This window comes from Argopecten irradians, chromosome 4, assembly GCF_041381155.1.
Source record: "Argopecten irradians isolate NY chromosome 4, Ai_NY, whole genome shotgun sequence".
In the NCBI taxonomy this organism is placed as follows: Eukaryota; Metazoa; Mollusca; class Bivalvia; order Pectinida; family Pectinidae; genus Argopecten; species Argopecten irradians.
In genome coordinates this window covers 2,475,802-2,501,282 of record NC_091137.1, presented here as the reverse complement: position 1 = coordinate 2,501,282, position 25,481 = coordinate 2,475,802, and the positions used below count along the sequence as shown (strand labels likewise).

Below are 25,481 nucleotides of genomic sequence, written 5' to 3'. Positions count from 1 at the left end.
AGTACGGTGACATCCAGTCTACAGACAATTGCACTGTATCTAGACATAAAATGGCTATTGGTGTTGAATAAGTTGGAAGTAATGAAAAATTGAAAATCCAATTATATCAATTTTTGTTTTAGAAAATCGTGATTGTGTTAGAATTCATAGCATGATACAGTATATCATATACAAGAATATTAAACAGTGCTCTGAGTAATGGCTGCTATCATCAGTTTCAATTTCAAGGTCATGTATGAATATCTCAAATGTCCTTATGCAGTTATTTGCTCCTGTGGGTATAAGTATTGACTATTATTACAATATCATTATTTTCTTGTGAGCTTAAAGCCATATATTTCAAGTAAAATGATGTATATTTGACTAAACATACTAATGACGTCACAAAGGATACTTAGGTGTAAAGGCAGATAACTCTTGATGTGCAAAAACGGCATACTAGTACAATTCTATAGAACTGTATATTAAATAGCTTGCTTCACTTCGAAATATATTTACAATTAACATAAGACTTGAAATGTCAAATATGAAAACAACATTGAAAAGATGCCAGCTATTTCATATGTCAACTAACAAAGCCCATATTACTTATGGAAAGTGTCTTTCAGCCCAAACTGGTTTATATTTGTTGAACAACTGTCATGCTAAAACATCATAACAAATAACACTATCATGGACTACATAGCACTAAAATAGACAAACATTAACCAAGGAAAACAATATACCCCCTGTAATCAATTAGTTCATTAAGTCCCCTGTAATCAATTAGTCCATTAAGTCCCCTGTAATCAATTAGTCCATCAAGTCCCCCTGTAATCATAAGTCCCTTAATTTCCTCAGCCCTGTAATCAATTAGTCCATAAGTCCCCCTGTAATCAATTAGTCCATAAGTCCCCTGTAATCAATTAAGTCCATCAAGTCCCCCTGTAATCAATTAGTCCATCAAGTCCCCCTGTAATCAATTAGTCCATTAAGTCCCCCTGTAATCAATTAGTCCATCAAGTCCCCCTGTAATCAATTAGTCCATCAAGTCCCCCTGTAATCAATTAGTCCATCAAGTCCCCCTGTATAATCAATTAGTCCATTAAGTCCCCCTGTAATCAATTAGTCCATTAAGTCCCCCTGTAATCAATTAGTCCATTAAGTCCCCCTGTAATCAATTAGTCCATAAAGTCCCCCTGTAATCAATCAATTAATCCATTAAGTCCCCCTGTAATCAATTAGTCCATAAGTCCCCCTGTAATCAATTAATCCATAAGTCCCCCCCTGTAATCAATTAGTCCATTAAGTCCCCCTGTAATCAATTAGTCCATTAAGTCCCCCTGTAATCAATTAGTCCATTAAGTCCCCCTGTAATCAATTAGTCCATTAAGTCCCCCTGTAATCAATTAATCCATTAAGTCCCCCTGTAATCAATTAGTCCATTAAGTCCCCCTGTAATCAATTAGTCCATTAAGTCCCCCTGTAATCAATTAGTCCATTAAGTCCCCCTGTAATCAATTAGTCCATCAAGTCCCCCTGTAATCAATTAGTCCATTAAGTCCCCCTGTAATCAATTAGTCCATTAAGTCCCCCTGTAATCAATTAGTCCATTAAGTCCCCCTGTAATCAATTAGTCCATTAAGTCCCCCTGTAATCAATTAGTCCATCAAGTCCCCCTGTAATCAATTAGTCCATCAAGTCCCCCTGTAATCAATTAGTCCATTAAGACCCCCTGTAATCAATTAGTCCATTAAGTCCCCCTGTAATCAATTAGTCCATTAAGTCCCCCTGTAATCAATTAGTCCATTAAGTCCCCCTGTAATCAATTAGTCCATTAAGTCCCCCTGTAATCAATTAGTCCATTAAGTCCCCCTGTAATCAATTAGTCCATTAAGTCCCCCTGTAATCAATTAGTCCATTAAGTCCCCCTGTAATCAATTAGTCCAGTAAGTCCCCCTGTAATCAATTAGTCCATTAAGTCCCCATGTAATCAATTAGTCCATTAAGTCCCCCTGTAATCAATTAGTCCATTAAGTCCCCCTGTAATCAATTAGTCCATTAAGTCCCCCTGTAATCAATTAGTCCATTAAGTCCCCCTGTAATCAATTAGTCCATTAAGTCCCCCTGTAATCAATTAGTCCATTAAGTCCCCCTGTAATCAATTAGTCCATCAAGTCCCCCTGTAATCAATTAGTCCATTAAGTCCCCCTGTAATCAATTAGTCCATAAGTCCCCCTGTAATCAATTAGTCCATTAAGTCCCCCTGTAATCAATTAGTCCATTAAGTCCCCCTGTAATCAATTAGTCCATCAAGTCCCCCTGTAATCAATTAGTCCATTAAGTCCCCCTGTAATCAATTAGTCCATTAAGTCCCCCTGTAATCAATTAGTCCATTAAGTCCCCCTGTAATCAATTATTGTCCATTAAGTCCCCCTGTAATCAATTAGTCCATTAAGTCCCCCTGTAATCAATTAGTCCATCAAGTCCCCCTGTAATCAATTAGTCCATTAAGTCCCCCTGTAATCAATTAGTCCATTAAGTCCCCCTGTAATCAATTAGTCCATTAAGTCCCCCTGTAATCAATTAGTCCATCAAGTCCCCCTGTAATCAATTAGTCCATTAAGTCCCCCTGTAATCAATTAGTCCAGTAAGTCCCCCTGTAATCAATTAGTCCATTAAGTCCCCCTGTAATCAATTAGTCCATTAAGTCCCCCTGTAATCAATTAGTCCATTAAGTCCCCCTGTAATCAATTAGTCCATTAAGTCCCCCTGTAATCAATTAGTCCATTAAGTCCCCCTGTAATCAATTAGTCCATTAAGTCCCCCTGTAATCAATTAGTCCATTAAGTCCCCCTGTAATCAATTAGTCCATTAAGTCCCCCTGTAATCAATTAGTCCATTAAGTCCCCCTGTAATCAATTAGTCCAGTAAGTCCCCCTGTAATCAATTAGTCCATCAAGTCCCCCTGTAATCAATTAGTCCATCAAGTCCCCCTGTAATCAATTAGTCCATCAAGTCCCCCTGTAATCAATTAGTCCATTAAGTCCCCCTGTAATCAATTAGTCCATTAAGTCCCCCTGTAATCAATTAGTCCATTAAGTCCCCCTGTAATCAATTAGTCCATTAAGTCCCCCTGTAATCAATTAGTCCATTAAGTCCCCCTGTAATCAATTAGTCCATTAAGTCCCCCTGTAATCAATTAGTCCATTAAGTCCCCCTGTAATCAATTAGTCCATTAAGTCCCCCTGTAATCAATTAGTCCATCAAGTCCCCCTGTAATCAATTAGTCCATTAAGTCCCCCTGTAATCAATTAGTCCATTAAGTCCCCCTGTAATCAATTAGTCCATCAAGTCCCCCTGTAATCAATTAGTCCATTAAGTCCCCCTGTAATCAATTAGTCCATTAAGTCCCCCTGTAATCAATTAGTCCATTAAGTCCCCCTGTAATCAATTAGTCCATTAAGTCCCCCTGTAATCAATTAGTCCATCAAGTCCCCCTGTAATCAATTAATCCAGTAAGTCCCCCTGTAATCAATTAGTCCAGTAAGTCCCCCTGTAATCAATTAGTCCATTAAGTCCCCCTGTAATCAATTAGTCCATTAAGTCCCCCTGTAATCAATTAGTCCATTAAGTCCCCCTGTAATCAATTAGTCCAGTAAGTCCCCCTGTAATCAATTAGTCCATTAAGTCCCCCTGTAATCAATCCATAAGTCCCCCTGTAATCAATTATCCATTAAGTCCCCCTGTAATCAATTAGTCCATTAAGTCCCCCTGTAATCAATTAGTCCATCAAGTCCCCCTGTAATCAATTAGTCCAGTAAGTCCCCCTGTAATCAATTAGTCCAGTAAGTCCCCCTGTAATCAATTAGTCCATCAAGTCCCCCTGTAATCAATTAGTCCATTAAGTCCCCCTGTAATCAATTAGTCCATAAGTCCCCCTGTAATCAATTAGTCCATCAAGTCCCCCTGTAATCAATTAGTCCATAAGTCCCCCTGTAATCAATTAATCCAGTAAGTCCCCCTGTAATCAATTAGTCCAGTAAGTCCCCCTGTAATCAATTAGTCCATAAGTCCCCCTGTAATCAATTAGTCCATAAGTCCCCCTGTAATCAATTAGTCCATTAAGTCCCCCTGTAATCAATTAGTCCATTAAGTCCCCCTGTAATCAATTAGTCCAGTAAGTCCCCCTGTAATCAATTAGTCCATCAAGTCCCCCTGTAATCAATTAGTCCATTAAGTCCCCCTGTAATCAATTAGTCCATTAAGTCCCCCTGTAATCAATTAGTCCATTAAGTCCCCCTGTAATCAATTAGTCCAGTAAGTCCCCCTGTAATCAATTAGTCCATCAAGTCCCCCTGTAATCAATTAGTCCATAAGTCCCCCTGTAATCAATTACCAAAGTCCCCCTGTAATCAATTAGTCCATTAAGTCCCCCTGTAATCAATTAGTCCATTAAGTCCCCCTGTAATCAATTAGTCCATTAAGTCCCCCTGTAATCAATTAGTCCATTAAGTCCCCCTGTAATCAATTAGTCCAGTAAGTCCCCCTGTAATCAATTAGTCCATAAGTCCCCCTGTAATCAATTAGTCCATTAAGTCCCCCTGTAATCAATTAGTCCATTAAGTCCCCCTGTAATCAATTAGTCCAGTAAGTCCCCCTGTAATCAATTAGTCCATCAAGTCCCCCTGTAATCAATTAGTCCATTAAGTCCCCCTGTAATCAATTAGTCCATTAAGTCCCCCTGTAATCAATTAGTCCATTAAGTCCCCCTGTAATCAATTAGTCCATCAAGTCCCCCTGTAATCAATTAGTCCATCAAGTCCCCCTGTAATCAATTATTGTCCATTAAGTCCCCCTGTAATCAATTAGTCCATTAAGTCCCCCTGTAATCAATTAGTCCATTAAGTCCCCCTGTAATCAATTAGTCCATCAAGTCCCCCTGTAATCAATTAGTCCAGTAAGTCCCCCTGTAATCAATTAGTCCAGTAAGTCCCCCTGTAATCAATTAGTCCAGTAAGTCCCCCTGTAATCAATTAGTCCATTAAGTCCCCCTGTAATCAATTAGTCCATTAAGTCCCCCTGTAATCAATTAGTCCATTAAGTCCCCCTGTAATCAATTAGTCCATTAAGTCCCCCTGTAATCAATTAGTCCAGTAAGTCCCCCTGTAATCAATTAGTCCATTAAGTCCCCCTGTAATCAATTAGTCCATTAAGTCCCCCTGTAATCAATTAGTCCATTAAGTCCCCCTGTAATCAATTAGTCCATTAAGTCCCCCTGTAATCAATTAGTCCATTAAGTCCCCCTGTAATCAATTAGTCCATTAAGTCCCCCTGTAATCAATTAGTCCATCAAGTCCCCCTGTAATCAATTAGTCCATTAAGTCCCCCTGTAATCAATTAGTCCATTAAGTCCCCCTGTAATCAATTAGTCCATCAAGTCCCCCTGTAATCAATTAGTCCATTAAGTCCCCCTGTAATCAATTAGTCCATTAAGTCCCCCTGTAATCAATTAGTCCATTAAGTCCCCCTGTAATCAATTAGTCCAGTAAGTCCCCCTGTAATCAATTAGTCCAGTAAGTCCCCCTGTAATCAATTAGTCCATTAAGTCCCCCTGTAATCAATTAGTCCATTGTAGTCCCATAAGTCCCCCTGTAATCAATTAGTCCATTAAGTCCCCCTGTAATCAATTAGTCCATTAAGTCCCCCTGTAATCAATTAGTCCATAAGTCCCCCTGTAATCAATTAGTCCATCAAGTCCCCCTGTAATCAATTAGTCCATTAAGTCCCCCTGTAATCAATTAGTCCAGTAAGTCCCCCTGTAATCAATTAGTCCAGTAAGTCCCCCTGTAATCAATTAGTCCAGTAAGTCCCCCTGTAATCAATTAGTCCATTAAGTCCCCCTGTAATCAATTAGTCCATTAAGTCCCCCTGTAATCAATTAGTCCAGTAAGTCCCCCTGTAATCAATTAGTCCATTAAGTCCCCCTGTAATCAATTAGTCCAGTAAGTCCCCCTGTAATCAATTAGTCCATTAAGTCCCCTTGTAATCAATTAGTCCATTAAGTCCCCCTGTAATCAATTAGTCCATTAAGTCCCCCTGTAATCAATTAGTCCATCAAGTCCCCCTGTAATCAATTAGTCCAGTAAGTCCCCCTGTAATCAATTAGTCCATTAAGTCCCCCTGTAATCAATTAGTCCAGTAAGTCCCCCTGTAATCAATTAGTCCATTAGTCCCATGTAAGTCCCCCCTGTAATCAATTAGTCCATTAAGTCCCCCTGTAATCAATTAGTCCATTAAGTCCCCCTGTAATCAATTAGTCCATTAAGTCCCCCTGTAATCAATTAGTCCATCAAGTCCCCCCCCTGTAATCAATTAGTCCATTAAGTCCCCCTGTAATCAATTAGTCCAGTAAGTCCCCCTGTAATCAATTAGTCCATCAAGTCCCCCTGTAATCAATTAGTCCATTAAGTCCCCCTGTAATCAATTAGTCCATTAAGTCCCCCTGTAATCAATTATTGTCCATTAAGTCCCCCTGTAATCAATTAGTCCATTAAGTCCCCCTGTAATCAATTAGTCCATTAAGTCCCCCTGTAATCAATTCGTCCATTAAGTCCCCCTGTAATCAATTAGTCCATTAAGTCCCCCTGTAATCAATTAGTCCATTCAAGTCCCGTCCCCCTGTAATCAATTAGTCCATTAAGTCCCCCTGTAATCAATTAGTCCATTCAAGTCCCCCTGTAATCAATTAGTCCATTAAGTCCCCCTGTAATCAATTAGTCCATTAAGTCCCCCTGTAATCAATTAGTCCATCAAGTCCCCCTGTAATCAATTAGTCCATTAATGTCCCCCTGTAATCAATTAGTCCATTAAGTCCCCCTGTAATCAATTAGTCCAAAGTCCCCCTGTAATCAATTAGTCCATTAAGTCCCCCTGTAATCAATCAATTAGTCCATAAGTCCCCCCCATGTAATCAATTAGTCCATCAAGTCCCCCCCTGTAATCAATTAGTCCATTAAGTCCCCCTGTAATCAATTAGTCCATTAAAAGTCCCCTGTAATTACAAGTGCACTGTCCAAATCGTAAATAATGTAAATCAATAATCCGGTAAGTCCCCCTGTAATCAATTAGAAAAAATAAAAACGTTCCGTCAAAATCGCTGTAACCATCAATTAGTGCCATTAAACCCCATGTAATATGGTGAATCCATTAAGTCCTCCCCGGCCGTAATAACGTTGAAAATCCATTAAGTCCCCCCTGAACAAAACTGACCTCCATCATAGTTCCCACGTAATCAATTATCAAAAGACCCCGAATTAACTGTTGAAAAACTGTAATCTTTAAGTGCACTTTTTACACGACCCCTGTAATGAAATAAAGTCCATAAGACCCCCAGAAATCAATGTGAGTCCATAAGAACTCGTTTTTACACACTCCCAACAACACAACACCCACTCACCCACGTAAATCACATATTAGCATCACACAGCACAGCAACACAGTCCCCAGTACAACAATACACAACGAATTAACACCACACAAAAATCACAGCACAGCAACACCCCAACAACTGGTACATCAATATAGTCCATCAAGGTCCCCCATGTAAAAACACATCAGTCAACACAACATAACAACAACACTGTAACACAACATGCAGCATATCATAACATCACACCTGTAACAACATCACACTAAACAGTCACACAACCCACAACACAAGACAATTAATACCATTCAACAACACTGTAATCAATTAGTCAGCACTCCCAACAAAACCTCACACAACATAACTACAACCACAACACACAACCAACGCAACAACATCCAACAACAACAACGACAACAAACCACTACACAACACAACATCACACAACAACACAACAAACCACAACACACAACAAAAATAACACACCAGCAACCTAACAACAACAGGTACACAACAATCCACAAGCAACACAACATCACACAACATAACGCCCCTGATAATCAATAAATCACAAAAAAAGTAATCAATTAGTCCATTAAGTCCCCCTGTAATCAATTAGTCCATTAAGTCCCCCCCTGTAATTCAATTAGTCCATTAAGTCCCCCTGTAATCAATTAGTCCATTAAGTCCCCCTGTAATCAATTAGTCCATTAAGTCCCCCTGTAATCAATTAGTCCATTAAGTCCCCCTGTAATCAATTAGTCCATTAAGTCCCCCTGTAATCAATTAGTCCATTAAGTCCCCCTGTAATCAATTAGTCCATTAAGTCCCCCTGTAATCAATTAGTCCATTAAGTCCCCCTGTAATCAATTAGTCCATTAAGTCCCCTGTAATCAAATTAGTCCATTAAGTCCCCCTGTAATCAATTAGTCCATTAAGTCCCCCTGTAATCAATTAGTCCATTAAGTCCCCCTGTAATCAATTAGTCCATTAAGTCCCCCTGTAATCAATTATAAGTCCATGTAATCAATTAGTCCCCCTGTAATCAATTAGTCCATTAAGTCCCCCTGTAATCAATTAGTCCATTAAGTCCCCCTGTAATCAATTAGTCCATTAAGTCCCCCTGTAATCAATTAGTCCAGTAAGTCCCCCTGTAATCAATTAGTCCATTAAGTCCCCATGTAATCAATTAGTCCATTAAGTCCCCCTGTAATCAATTAGTCCATTAAGTCCCCCTGTAATCAATTAGTCCATCAAGTCCCCCTGTAATCAATTAGTCATTAAGTCCCCCTGTAGTTAGTCCATAAGTCCCCCTGTAATCAATTAGTCCATTAAGTCCCCCTGTAATCAATTAGTCCATCAAGTCCCCCTGTAATCAATTAGTCCATCAAGTCCCCCTGTAATCAATTAGTCCATTAAGTCCCCCTGTAATCAATTAGTCCATTAAGTCCCCCTGTAATCAATTAGTCCATTAAGTCCCCCTGTAATCAATTAGTCCAGTAAGTCCCCCTGTAATCAATTAGTCCATAAGTCCCCCTGTAATCAATTAGTCCATTAAGTCCCCCTGTAATCAATTAGTCCATTAAGTCCCCCTGTAATCAATTAGTCCATTAAGTCCCCCCCTGTAATCAATTAGTCCATCAAGTCCCCCTGTAATCAATTAGTCCATTAAGTCCCCCTGTAATCAATTAGTCCATCAAGTCCCCCTGTAATCAATTAGTCCAGTAAGTCCCCTGTAATCAATTAGTCCATCAAGTCCCCCTGTAATCAATTAGTCCATTAAGTCCCCCTGTAATCAATTAGTCCATTAAGTCCCCCTGTAATCAATTAGTCCATTAAGTCCCCCTGTAATCAATTAGTCCATCAAGTCCCCTGTAATCAATTAGTCCATTAAGTCCCCCTGTAATCAATTAGTCCATCAAGTCCCCCTGTAATCAATTAGTCCATTAAGTCCCCCTGTAATCAATTAGTCCATTAAGTCCCCCTGTAATCAATTAGTCCATTAAGTCCCCCTGTAATCAATTCGTCCATTAAGTCCACCTGTAATCAATTAGTCCATCAAGTCCCCCTGTAATCAATTAGTCCATTAAGTCCCCCTGTAATCAATTAGTCCATTAAGTCCCCCTGTAATCAATTAGTCCATTAAGTCCCCTGTAATCAATTAGTCCATCCCGTAATCAATAGTCCCCCTGTAATCAATTAGTCCATTAAGTCCCCCTGTAATCAATTAGTCCATCAAGTCCCCCTGTAATCAATTAGTCCATTAAGTCCCCCTGTAATCAATTAGTCCATTAAGTCCCCCTGTAATCAATTAGTCCATTAAGTCCCCCTGTAATCAATTAGTCCATTAAGTCCCCTGTAATCAATTAGTCCATCAAGTCCCCCTGTAATCAATTAGTCCATTAAGTCCCCCTGTAATCAATTAGTCCATTAAGTCCCCTGTAATCAATTAGTCCATTAAGTCCCCCTGTAATCAATTAGTCCATTAAGTCCCCCTGTAATCAATTAATCCAGTAAGTCCCCCTGTAATCAATTAGTCCATTAAGTCCCCCTGTAATCAATTAGTCCATTAAGTCCCCCTGTAATCAATTAGTCCATTAAGTCCCCCTGTAATCAATTAGTCCATTAAGTCCCCCTGTAATCAATTAGTCCATTAAGTCCCCCTGTAATCAATTAGTCCAGTAAGTCCCCCTGTAATCAATTAAGTCCATCAAGTCCCCCTGTAATCAATTAGTCCATTAAGTCCCCCTGTAATCAATTAGTCCATTAAGTCCCCCTGTAATCAATTAGTCCATTAAGTCCCCCTGTAATCAATTAGTCCATTAAGTCCCCCTGTAATCAATTAGTCCATTAAGTCCCCCTGTAATCAATTAGTCCATTAAGTCCCCCTGTAATCAATTAGTCCATTAAGTCCCCCTGTAATCAATTAGTCCATAAGTCCCCCTGTAATCAATTAGTCCATTAAGTCCCCCTGTAATCAATTAGTCCATTAAGTCCCCCTGTAATCAATTAGTCCATTAAGTCCCCCTGTAATCAATTAGTCCATTAAGTCCCCCTGTAATCAATTAGTCCATTAAGTCCCCCTGTAATCAATTAGTCCATTAAGTCCCCCTGTAATCAATTAGTCCATCAAGTCCCCCTGTAATCAATTAGTCCATTAAGTCCCCCTGTAATCAATTAGTCCATAAGTCCCCCTGTAATCAATTAGTCCATTAAGTCCCCCTGTAATCAATTAGTCCATTAAGTCCCCCTGTAATCAATTAGTCCATTAAGTCCCCCTGTAATCAATTAGTCCATCAAGTCCCCCTGTAATCAATTAGTCCATTAAGTCCCCCTGTAATCAATTAGTCCATCAAGTCCCCCTGTAATCAATTAGTCCATTAAGTCCCCCTGTAATCAATTAGTCCATCAAGTCCCCCTGTAATCAATTAGTCCATTAAGTCCCCCTGTAATCAATTAGTCCATTAAGTCCCCCTGTAATCAATTAGTCCATTAAGTCCCCCTGTAATCAATTAGTCCATCAAGTCCCCCTGTAATCAATTAGGACATTAAGTCCCCTGTAATCAATTAGTCCATCCCCCCTGTAATCAATTAGTCCATTAAGTCCCCCTGTAATCAATTAGTCCATCAAGTCCCCCTGTAATCAATTAGTCCATTAAGTCCCCCTGTAATCAATTAGTCCATTAAGTCCCCCTGTAATCAATTAGTCCATTAAGTCCCCCTGTAATCAATTAGTCCATTAAGTCCCCCTGTAATCAATTAGTCCATTAAGTCCCCCTGTAATCAATTAGTCCATTAAGTCCCCCTGTAATCAATTAGTCCATTAGTCCCCCTGTAATCAATTAGCCATTAAGTCCCCCTGTAATCAATTAGTCCATTAAGTCCCCCTGTAATCAATTAGTCCATTAAGTCCCCCTGTAATCAATTAGGACATTAAGTCCCCCTGTAATCAATTAGTCCATTAAGTCCCCCTGTAATCAATTAGTCCATTAAGTCCCCCTGTAATCAATTAGTCCATTAAGTCCCCCTGTAATCAATTAGTCCATTAAGTCCCCCTGTAATCAATTAGTCCATTAAGTCCCCCTGTAATCAATTAGTCCATCAAGTCCCCCTGTAATCAATTAGGACATTAAGTCCCCCTGTAATCAATTAGTCCATTAAGTCCCCCTGTAATCAATTAGTCCATTAAGTCCCCCTGTAATCAATTAGTCCATTAAGTCCCCCTGTAATCAATTAGTCCATTAAGTCCCCCTGTAATCAATTAGTCCATTAAGTCCCCCTGTAATCAATTAGTCCATCAAGTCCCCCTGTAATCAATTAGGACATTAAGTCCCCCTGTAATCAATTAGTCCATCAAGTCCCCCTGTAATCAATTAGGACATTAAGTCCCCTTGTAATCAATTAGTCCATCAAGTCCCCCTGTAATCAATTAGTCCATTAAGTCCCCCTGTAATCAATTAGTCCATCAAGTCCCCCTGTAATCAATTAGTCCATTAAGTCCCCCTGTAATCAATTAGTCCATTAAGTCCCCTGTAATCAATTAGTCCATCAAGTCCCCCTGTAATCAATTAGTCCATTAAGTTGTTTTGATCTACACCTCAAAAAGGTGAGTTTTTTTCTCCTCAATATATCAGTTATAAATAATGATTGTTCAAAAAAATACATCCTTTAAATTATTAATAGACACCATAGCTATATTGAATATAGTTTGATTAATTTAACAATAAATTTGTCTTACAATACGTCTTTGTTAATCATTAATACATTAAAATTTGCATTCATATCCCAAAAGAATTGTCATCTAATACATGTGTACCAGTCTAAAAGGTACATAGGTTTATATCAAACAAATCATAAACATATCAACTAATAGCTATAATTCTTCAATACATTGTTTATAGTTATTAGTTGATATGTTTTTGATGACTAAAGCTTGCCCATGATTACGATGATCTGCATATTACAGAGTTAGCTCCCTTGTGGGTAGGTATCGTTTGCTACGTCATTATTTTGTGAGCGCAATTTACGTTGTTTCCTCAAAAAATTATGACGTTACGCACGCAAACACATGACATCACAATCGATACCTACCCACAAGGGCAGATAACTCTGTAATATGCAAAGGCAGAATATCACATACCACTTGATGAATACAATTGAACACTCCAAGTATGTATGGTGTCCACTAATGTTTTTGATATCTTTTAAACATAAAATTTTCAATAGAAAGGCAATTGTATTTAATAATATTATAGTTGTAGATATCAGCAAGGTTACATTCAACCAAAGCAAGAAAAGTTCAATTTACTGCTTATAAAATGAGAATAACCAGCTAATATTTGGGGTACTCTAGAGAAACGAACAGAACTGGTTTATCAATAATAAACTTTCACAATCTCTTTATAAATAACTCTCTAAAAATAGTTAAGATATGTTGCCTTACAGAGTCATTTTTTTACACTTATAACATTATGTTAATTTTGTTAGAAGAAAATGCTATATAATTGTGATTGTCATAGTCTACTGGCCATTTACGGACTCTATAGCTTTGATGTCGGTTTTCTCTGAATAGCAGCCCGGATATTCCCTGATGGTTTGTCTGTTGGCATGTAGATCTGAAATATAAATGGATTCAATAATCACTGCCTGCCATATACCATAACACCCTTTAATTAAGTCTTAACTAAACAATACATAAGTCAATGTGATGTTTTTGATTGTCATAATGTTGTAAAATTCTTTGAACATTTGTAAAATGGAAATGTACTGATATTTATACTAATTCAGGCTTTAAATTGTCAGACACTAGACTGGACATTTGTCTTTTGAATATTAAATAATCACTAAAATTTGGCTTGATAACTTTTGTCGCTATGACATGCATGTGTCTAATTCTAGAAAAGAAAGGGGGAGATAATCTAGCATAAGAATTCAGCTCAAAAATATTTATAAACAACTTAGGGTCTGGAGACCAGTCTAGTTAGACATGTGCATGCATAACAAACAATTTTACATTTAAAAGTCTAAGAATTAATGAATCTTACTTCATTTGTTTGGTGGTCAAAGTTAATCTTAGGGAAGCGAGTGAAGTCAACACCAAAATAATGCACATTTGGTAACTGCATCTCTATCTTCTCTATCTGTGGATGTAAAAAATAGAATTTATCTCAATTAAAATAGAGATACATTGTAAGACATTGTAATAAGGTAATGTAGAATGGGGCATTGTATTGGGGCAATGTAGGATAAGATATTATATCAGGGTAATGTAGGGTGAGACATGGTATTAGGGTAATGTAGGGTGGGATATTGTATTAGGGTAATGTAGGATGTTATATTGTATTAGGGTAATGTAGGGTGAGATATTGTATTAGGGTAATGTAGGGTGAGATATTGTATTAGGGTAATGTAGGGTGAGATATTGTATTAGGGTAATGTAGGGTGAGATATTGTATTAGGGTAATGTAGGATGTGATATTGTATTAGGGTAATGTAGGGTGTGATATTGTATTAGGGTAATGTAGGGTGAGATATTGTATTAGGGTAATGTAGGATGTGATATTGTATTAGGGTAATGTAGGGTGAGATATTGTATTAGGGTAATGTAGGATGAGAAATTGTGTTTGGGTAATGTAGGGTGAGATATTGTATTAGGGTTATGTAGGGTGAGATATTATATTAGGGTAATGTAGGATGAGAAATTGTGTTTGGGTAATGTAGGGTGAGATATTGTATTAGGGTTATGTAGGGTGAGATATTGTATTAGGGTAATGTAGGGTGAGACATTGTATTAGGGTAATGTAGGGTGAGATATTGTATTAGGGTAATGTAGGGTGAGATATTGTATTAGGGTAATGTAGGATGAGAAATTGTGTTTGGGTAATGTAGGGCGAGATATTGTATTAGGGTTATGTAGGGTGAGATATTGTATTAGGGTAATGTAGGGTGAGATATTGTATTAGGGTAATGTAGGATGAGATATTGTATTAGGGTTATGTAGGGTGAGATATTGTATTAGGGTAATGTAGGGTGAGATATTGTATTAGGGTAATGTAGGATGAGATATTGTATTAGGGTTATGTAGGGTGAGATATTGTATTAGGGTAATGTAGGGTGAGATATTGTGTTAGGGTTATGTAGGGTGAGACATTGTATTAGGGTAATGTAGGGTGAGATATTGTGTTAGGGTTATGTAGGGTGAGACATTGTATTAGGGTAATGTTGGATGAGATATTGTATTAGGGTTATGTAGGGTGAGATATTGTATTAGGGTAATGTAGGGTGAGATATTGTGTTAGGGTTATGTAGGGTGAGACATTGTATTAGGGTAATGTAGGGTGAGATATTGTATAAGGGTAATGTAGGGTGAGATATTGTATTAGGGTAATGTAGGGGTGAGACATTGTATTAGGGTAATGTAGGGTGAGATATTGTATCAGGGTAATGTAGGGTGAGATATTGTGTTAGGGTAATGTAGGGTGAGACATTGTATTAGGGTTATGTAGGGTGAGATATTGTATTAGGGTAATGTAGGGTGAGATATTGTATTAGGGTAATGTAGGGTGAGATATTGTATTAGGGTTATGTAGGGTGAGATATTGTATTAGGGTAATGTAGGGTGAGATATTGTGTTAGGGTTATGTAGGGTGAGACATTGTATTAGGGTAATGTAGGGGTGAGACATTGTATTAGGGTAATGTAGGGTGAGATATTGTATTAGGATAATGTAGGGTGAGATATTGTATTAGGGTAATGTAGGGTGAGATATTGTATTAGGGTAATGTTGGATGAGACATTATATTAGGGTAATGTAGGGTGAGATATTGTATTAGGGTAATGTAGGGTGAGATATTGTATTAGGGTAATGTAGGGTGAGAAATTGTGTTAGGATACACATGATATTATTTTAACCAATTGAAATACAAGATTCTTGCTTATGGCATGATAGGATATTAAACTTACGTGAGATTGTGTATTCACTTGTGACCTCTTTTATATTAACTCACCAAGCCAAAGTGAAGTCTATTTCGATTTAAAGGCCAAATTATTATGATATTACTCTTAGTGGTTACAGGAAAATATCAAATAAATCATAGTCATAATGTCTGTTCCATCTTATGAATGTTTACATACCTGTGGAATTTTAGCTAAGACATGCTTCTCACTAAGGTAGAGTGTATTCTGTACCGACGCTGAAAACACGCCCTCGTGTGCAGGCCCAGCAAACGTCTCCAGTATCACCTTCTTTACTGTGTCCCTAACAACACATATACAGTGTTTTAGAGTACAACACAGTATCAACAGATAACAAAATTCAAACCGCACAATGACACCCACATATCGTGACACCTACACAAAAATAGCTTCAAATGTTATTTTATAAATATTACATTAAAATTTGTGTGCAATTATATTGGACATATCCATTACAAATTTGTAGACTGACACAAAAATCCTAAGTTTATAGACTGGTGGTCACAAATCTCTTAGACTATTACTGACATTATTGGGTTTTTATATGCAGTTGTAATTTAGCTGCCTATGACATATCGTATAAGTAACTGAAGTTTCAACTAAGGGGAGATAATCTAGACAAAAAATTCTGTTGAGAAGTTGAAAAAGATACCTGGTGCCCAGTTTAATTATTCTGTCTTTGCATTTTACAGGGTTAGCTCCCTTGTTGGTATAGTATCGGTTGTTAGGTCATTATTTTGAAGGCACAAATCATGTCGTTTCTCAACAAAAACATGACATCACAATCAATACCTAAACCCAAGGGCAGATAAACTCTGTAATATGCACATACAGAATAGAATGATGCAGTTGCATTGTTTAATACATCATCTAGCAACTTACCATATTTTATCAAAATTGACATGGTCGTGTGTGTTGTACCACCAGTGGCAGTCCACAATGGTACAAAACAGTCGGTCATTAGCGTCAGGCAGAGTTCGATACTCATCTTTCACAAAACCAGTAAATGCTGACTGTGTTGTTTTCAAAATCTTCATTTTTTTCAGCCCAGCTGATACTAAAGGTTTACCTGATGTTAAACACAACAAGAGGCCCATGGGCCTTAACGGTCATCTGACTATTAGTACAATACAACATAGTCGTTTAAAGATTTTAGCCTATTTGACCCCTATGACCTTGATTGAAGGTCAAGGTAATTCATTTGAACAAACTTGGTAGCCCTTCATCCCAGCAAGCTACATGCCCAATATCAGTACCCTGGGCCTTCTAGTTCTTGAGAAGAAGTCATTTAAAGATTTTAGCCTATTTGCCGACCATGACCTTAAATGAAGATCAAGGTCATTCATTTGAATAAACTTGATAGCCCTTCATCCAAGCATGCTACATGCCCAATATCAGTACCCTTGGTCTTCTGGTTCTTGAAAAGAAATCATTAAAAGATTTTCACCTATTTGACCCCCGTGACCTTGAATGAAGGTCAAGGTCATTCATTTGAACAAACTTGGTAGCCCTTCATCCCAGCATGCTAAAGGCCCAATATCAGTACCATGGGCCTTCTGGTTCTTGAAAAGAAGTCGTTTAAAGATTTTAGCCTTTTTGACCCCTGTGACCTTGAATGAAGGTCAAGGTCATTCATTTGAACAAACTTGGTAGCCCTCCATCCCAGCAACCTACCGGCCAAATATGAGTACCCTGGGCCTTCCGGTTATTGAGAAGAAGTCGTTTGAATGAAAAAATTGCGGAAGGCAGACGGCGGACAGCGGACGGTGCACGACGACAGACAGTGCATGATGACAATAGGTCATCCTGACCCTTCGGGTCAGATGACCTAAAAATACCAATATCATATAAAAAGTGTAATGATATGAATTCTCAAATAAGACAACTTACAAATAAGATCTATACAAATTTTTGTAATTAATTTCTTATTTTAGAATTTATTTAGTATTTCTGATTTATTTGATTTTATTAACATTTATAACTCTAATGAGGTTTTATCATGTCATCAGTTATTGTAATCATTGAATTAATTCATTTGTAGGATATGAATGATGATTATCATATTGTGTTTTCCCCTTCACTATACCAAACAATAATGATATAAATATTACGACATTTCCCCTTCTCTGAACCAGACAATAATGATATCAACATTACCTCCTTTCCCTTCACTGAACCAGGCTATAATGCTATCAATATTACCTCCTTTCCCCTTCTCTGAACCAGACAACAATGATATCAACACTACCTCCTTTCCCTTCACTGAACCACACTATAATGCTATCACTATAACCTCCTTTCCCCTTCACTGAACCACACTATAATGCTATCAATATTACCTCCTTTCACCTTCACTGAACCACACTATAATGCTATCAATATAATCTCCTTTCCCCTTCAATGAACCAGTCTATAATATACTACCTCCTTTCCCCTTCACTGAACCACACTATAATGCTATCAATATAATCTCCTTTCCCCTTCACTGAACCACACTATAATGCTATCAATATAATCTCCTTTCCCCTTCACTGAACCAGACTATAATATACTACCTCCTTTCCCCTTCACTGAACCAGACTATAATATACTACCTCCTTTCCCCTTCACTGAACCAGACTATAATATATTACCTCCTTTCCCCTTCACTGAACCAGACTATAATATACTACCTCCTTTCCCCTTCACTGAACCAGACTATAATATACTACCTCCTTTCCCCTTCACAGAACCAGACTATAATATACTACCTCCTTTCCCCTTCACTGAACCAGACTATAATATACTACCTCCTTTCCCCTTCACTGAACCAGACTATAATATACTACCTCCTTTCCCCTTCACTGAACCAACTATATATACCTCCTTTCCCCTTCACTGAACCAGACTATAATATACTACCTCCTTTCCCCTTCACTGAACCAGACTATAATATACTACCTCCTTTCCCCTTCACTGAACCAGACTATAATATACTACCTCCTTTCCCCTTCACTGAACCAGACTATAATATATACTCCTTTCCCTCACTAACCAGACCTCCTCCTTTCCCCTTCACTGAACCAGACTATAATATACTACCTCCTTTCCCCTTCACTGAACCAGACTATAATATATTACCTCCTTTCCCCTTCACTGAACCAGACTATAATATATACTACCTCCTTTCCCCTTCACTGAACCAGACTATAATATACTACCTCCTTTCCCCTTCACTGAACCAGACTATAATATATTACCTCCTTTCCCCTTCACTGAACCAGACTATAATATACTACCTCCTTTTCCCTTCACTGAACCAGACTATAATATACTACCTCCTTTCCCTTCACTGAACCAGACTATAATATATACCTCCTTTCCCCTTCACTGAACCAGACTATAATATACTACCTCCTTTCCCCTTCACTGAACCAGACTATAATATACTACCTCCTTTCCCCTTCACTGAACCAGACTATAATATACTACCTCCTTTCCCCTTCACTGAACCAGACTATAATATACTACCTCCTTTCCCCTTCACTGAACCAGACTATAATATACTACCTCCTTTCCCCTTCACTGAACCAGACTATAATATACCTTTCCCTCACTTTACCCCTTTCCCTTCACTGAACCAGACTATAATATACTACCTCCTTTCCCCTTCACTGAACCAGACTATGACTCCTTTCCTTCACGAACCAGCTATAATATACTACCTCCTTTCCCTTCACTGAACCAGACTATAATATACTACCTCCTTTCCCTTCACTGACAGACCTAGACTATAATATACTACTACCTCCTTTCCCCTTCACTGAACCAGACTATAATATACTACCTCCTTTCCTCTTCACTGAACCAGACTATAATATACTACCTCCTTTCCCCTTCACTGAACCAGACTATAATAATATATACTCCTCCTTTCCCCTTCACTGAACCAGACTATAATATACTACCTCCTTTCCCCTTCACTGAACCAGACTATAATATACTACCTCCTTTCCCCTTCACTGAACCAGACTATAATATACTACCTCCTTTCCCCTTCACTGAACCAGACTATAATATACTACCCTTTCCCTTCACTGAACCAGACTATAATATACTACCTCCTTTCCCCTTCACTGAACCAACTATAATATACTACCTCCTTTCCCCTTCACTGAACCAGACTATAATATACTACCTCCTTTCCCTTCACTGAACCAGACTATAATATACTACCTCCTTTCCCCTTCACTGAACCAGACTATAATATACTACCTCCTTTCCCCTTCACTGAACCAGACTATAATATACTACCTCCTTTCCCCTTCACTGAACCAGACTATAATATACTACCTCCTTTCCCCTTCACTGAACCAGACTATAATATACTACCTCCTTTCCCCTTCACTGAACCAGACTATAATATACTACCTCCTTTCCCCTTCACTGAACCAGACTATAATATACTACCTCCTTTCCCCTTCACTGAACCAGACTATAATATACTACCTCCTTTCCCCTTCACTGAACCAGACTATAATATACTACCTCCTTTCCTTTCCTCCTTCACTGAACCAGACTATAATATACTACCTCCTTTCCCCTTCACTGAACCAGACTATAATATACTACCTCCTTTCCCCTTCACTGAACCAGACTATAATATACTACCTCCTTTCCCCTTCACTGAACCAGACTATAATATACTACCTCCTTTCCCCTTCACTGAACCAGACTAATAATATACTACCTCCTTTCCCCTTCACTGAACCAGACTATAATATATACTACCTCCTTTCCCCTTCACTGAACCAGACTATAATATATACTACCTCCTTTCCCCTTCACTGAACCAGACTATAATATACTACCTACCTTACTACAATATACTAGACACCTTACTATCAATATACTAGGACACTTTCACTACAATATACTAGGGACACATTACTACAATATACTAGACACTTACTACAATATACTAGGGACACTTACTACAATATACTAGACACTTACTACATTTATACTAGACACTTACTACAATATACTAGACACTTAACTACAATATACTAGGACACTTACTATAATATAACTAGACACTTACTACAATATACTAGACATACTTTACTACAAATAAAGATTATACTAGGACACTTACTACAATATACTAGACACTTACTACAATATACTAGGGGACATTTACTACAATATACTAGACACTTACTGAATAATATACTAGACACTTACTACTTCAATATACTAGACACTTACTACAATATACTAGACACTTACTACAATATACTAGACACATTACTATACAATACTACTAGACACTTTACTACAATATACTAGACACTTACTATAATTCATACTAGACACTTACTACTATATACTAGACACTTACTACAATATACTAGACACTTACTACAATATACTAGACACTTACTACAATATACTAGACACTTACTACAATATACTAGACACTTACTACAATATACTAGACACTTACTACAATATACTAGACACTTACTAAAATATACTAGACACTTACTACAATATACTAGACACTTACTACAATATACTAGACACTTACTACAATATACTAGACACTTACTACAATATACTAGACACTTACTACAATATACTAGACACTTACTACAATATACTAGACACTTACTACAATATACTAGACACTTACTACAATATACTAGACACTTACTACAATATACTAGACACTTACTACAATATACTAGACATTTACTACAATATACTAGACACTTACTACAATATACTAGACACTTACTACAATATACTAGACACTTACTACAATATACTAGACACTTACTTAATATAATATACTAGACACTTACTACAATATACTAGGACCAACTACACTATACTAGACATTATACTACTAGACACTTACTATAATATACTAGACACTTACTACAATATACTAGACACTTTACTACAATATACTAGACATTACACTACTACTTACTATATATACTAGACACTTACTACAATATACTAGACACTTACTACAATATACTAGACACTTACTACAATATACTAGACACTTACTACAATATACTAGACACTTACTACAATATACTAGACACTTACTACAATATACTAGACACTTACTACAATATACTAGACACTTACTATAATATTACTAGACACTTCTACTTACTATAGAATACTACAATATACTAGACAACTTACTATAATATACTAGACACTTACTACAATTATATTAGACACTTATACTAGACACTTACTACATATACTAGACCACTTACTATAATATACTAGACACTTACTTACTACAATATACTAGACACTTACTACAATATACTAGACACTTACTACAATATACTAGACACTTACTACAATATACTAGACACTTACTACAATATACTAGACACTTACTACAATATACTAGACACTTACTACAATATACTAGACACTTACTACAATATACTAGACACTTACTATAATATACTAGACTCTTACTTCAATATACTAGGACACTTACTATAGATTACTATAATGTACTAGACACTTACTACAACTATACTAGACACTTTACTACAATATACTAGACACTTACTATCAATATACTAGACACACTACTACTAAATATACTAGACACTTACTACAATATACTAGACACTTACTTCATATATACTAGACACTTACTAGAATACTAGACACTTACTACAATATACTAGACACTTTACTACAATATACTCAGACACTTATACTAATACTACTTTACTACAAGTTATACATATACTTTACTCTTACTTCAATATACTAGACACTTACTATAATATACTAGACACTTACTACAATATACTAGACACTTACTACACTATTAATATAATAAACTAGACATCTTACTACAATATACTAGACATTTACTACAATATACTAGACACTTACTTACTATAATTATACTAGACACTTTACTACAATATACTAGACATAGGACTACTAAGTACTATACACGTACTACACTATACTAGACACTTACTACAATATACTAGACACTTACTATAATATACTAACACACTAACAATATACTAGAACACTTACTATCAATATACTAGACACTTACTACAATATACTAGACACTTACTACAATTGATACTATACACTTACTACTACAATATACTAGACACTTACTACAATATATACTAGACCATTTACTATAATGATACTAGACACTTACTACAATATATACTACTAGACACTTACTATCAATATACTAGACACTTACTACAATATACTAGACCACTTTACTATAAATATACTAGACACTGAATACTTATACTAGACACATACTACTAGACTATGACACTTACTACAATATACTAGACACACTTACTATAATATATACTAGACACTTACTATATTATACTAGACACCTTACTTACAAATATATCTAGACACTACTTATATATATAGAAACTATACTACAATATACCTAGGACACTACTACAATATACTAGACACTTACTACAATATACTAGACACTTACTTCAATATACTAGACACTTACTACAATATACTAGACACTTACTATAATATACTAGACACTTACTACAATATACTAGACACTTACTACAATATACTAGACACTTACTACAATATACTAGACACTTACTACAATATACTAGACACTTACTACAATATACTAGACACTTACTACAATATACTAGACACTTACTACAATATACTAGACACTTACTACAATATACTAGACACTTACTACAATATACTAGACACTTACTACAATATACTAGACACTTACTACAATATACTAGACACTTACTACAATATACTAGACTCTTACTATAATATACTAGACACTTACTACAATATACTAGACACTTACTACAATATACTAGACACTTACTACAATATACTAGACACTTACTACAATATACTAGACACTTACTACAATATACTAGACACTTACTACAATATACTAGACACTTTACTACTATACTAGACCTTTACTACTAATAGACACTTACTAAATATACTAGACACTTACTACCAATATACTAGACACTTACTACAATATACTAGACATCTTACTACTATACTATACACTTACTACTAGCTAGACACTTACTACAATATACTAGACACTTACTACAAATATACTAGGGACACTTACTATAATATACTAGACACTTACTACAATATACTAGACACTTACTTCAATATACTAGACACTTACTATAATATACTAGGACAACTTTACTACAATATATAGACACTTACTTACAATATACTAGACACTTACTACAATATACTAGAGCACATTTACTATAATATACTAAGACCATATTTATACAATTATACTAGACACTTACTATAATATACTAGACACTTACTATAATTTACTAGACACTTACTACAATATACCAGAACACTTATTACACTATGACTAGACATTACTATAATATACTAGACACTTACTACAATATAATAGACACTTACTACAATTTACTAGACACTTACTTACAATATACTAGACATTTACTACAATATACTAGATCACTTACTACAATATACTAGACCCTTTACTACAATATACTAGACTACTTACTACATTTACTAAACATACTAGACACTTACTACAATATACTAGACACTTACTACAATATACTTAGACACTTACTACAATATACTAGACACACTTACTACTAATATACTAGACACTTGACTACAATATAATAGACACTTACTAACAATATACTAGACACTTACTATAATATACTAGACCTTACACTAGACAATTTCTACTATACTAGACAATTACTATAACATACTAGACACTTACTACAATATACTTGACACTTACTACAATATACTAGACACTTACTATAATATACTAGACACTTACTAACAATATTACTAGACACTTACTACATTACTACAACTAGACACTTACTATAATATACTAGACACTTACTTACTAGAACTTACTACAAATATACTAGACACTTACTACAATATAATAGACTAGACTTACTACAATATACTAGACACTTACTACAATATACTAGACACTTACTATAATATACTAGACCAACTTAATTTCAATATACTAGACACTTACTACAAGTATACTAGACACTTACTATAACTATACTAGACACTTACTTTCAATATACTAGACACTTATATACTAACTAGACACTTACTACAATATACTAGACACTTACTATAATATACTAGACTCTTACTACTCAATATACTAGACACTTACTACAATATACTAGACACTATAATACTAGATATTACTAGGACACTTACTTCAATATAACTAGACACTTACTAACAATATATACTAGACACTTACTACAATATTACTAGGACACTTACTACAATATACTAGACACTTACTATAATATACTAGACACTTACTACAAATATACAGATACATTACTACAATATACTAGACACTTACTATAATATACTAGACACTTACTACTATCAACTAGACAACTATACACTACACACTTACTACCATTTTACTAGACACTTACTATAATATACTAGACACTTACTACACATTTACTTCCCCACACTTACTTCACCCACCCCCCCACTAGACACTTACTATAATAAACTAGACACTTTACCCCCCCCCACAATACCCCCCCCCCCACTAGGACATATCTACTAGACACTAGACAACTATTACCCCCCCCATATACTAGGACACTTACTATACAATATACTAGGACACCCCCACTACAATTTACTAGACACTTACTACAATATACTAGACACTTACTATAATATACTAGACACTTTACTACAATATACCAGACCCCACTTACTACAATTTAGGACCCTTTCTACACTATCCCACCCCCACTAGACACTTACTACAATATACTACCCCCTTACTACAAATATACCCCCCAGACCCCACTTACTATAAAATACTAGTCCATCTTACTATAAATATACTAGACACTTACTACAAATATACTAGACACTTTCCCACTACAATATACTAGACACTTACTACAATATACTAGACCACTTTACTACAATTATACTACGAAACACTTACTACAAATATACT

General features: G+C 36.3%; 1 protein-coding gene across 1 annotated transcript; it reads right to left on the bottom strand.

Moving 5' to 3' along the window:
- Positions 1-11,260: 11,260 nt before the first annotated feature.
- On the bottom strand, positions 11,261-17,093 carry LOC138320356 (uricase-like). Its single transcript, XM_069263278.1, has 4 exons — positions 16,265-17,093; positions 15,542-15,665; positions 13,453-13,548; positions 11,261-13,023 (listed from the first exon to the last, which is right to left on the bottom strand). Exons 1-4 carry the CDS (start codon positions 16,477-16,479, stop codon positions 12,949-12,951), a joined length of 510 nt encoding a protein of 169 aa, XP_069119379.1. The 5' UTR covers positions 16,480-17,093; the 3' UTR covers positions 11,261-12,948.
- Between the last annotated feature and the right edge of the window lie 8,388 nt (positions 17,094-25,481).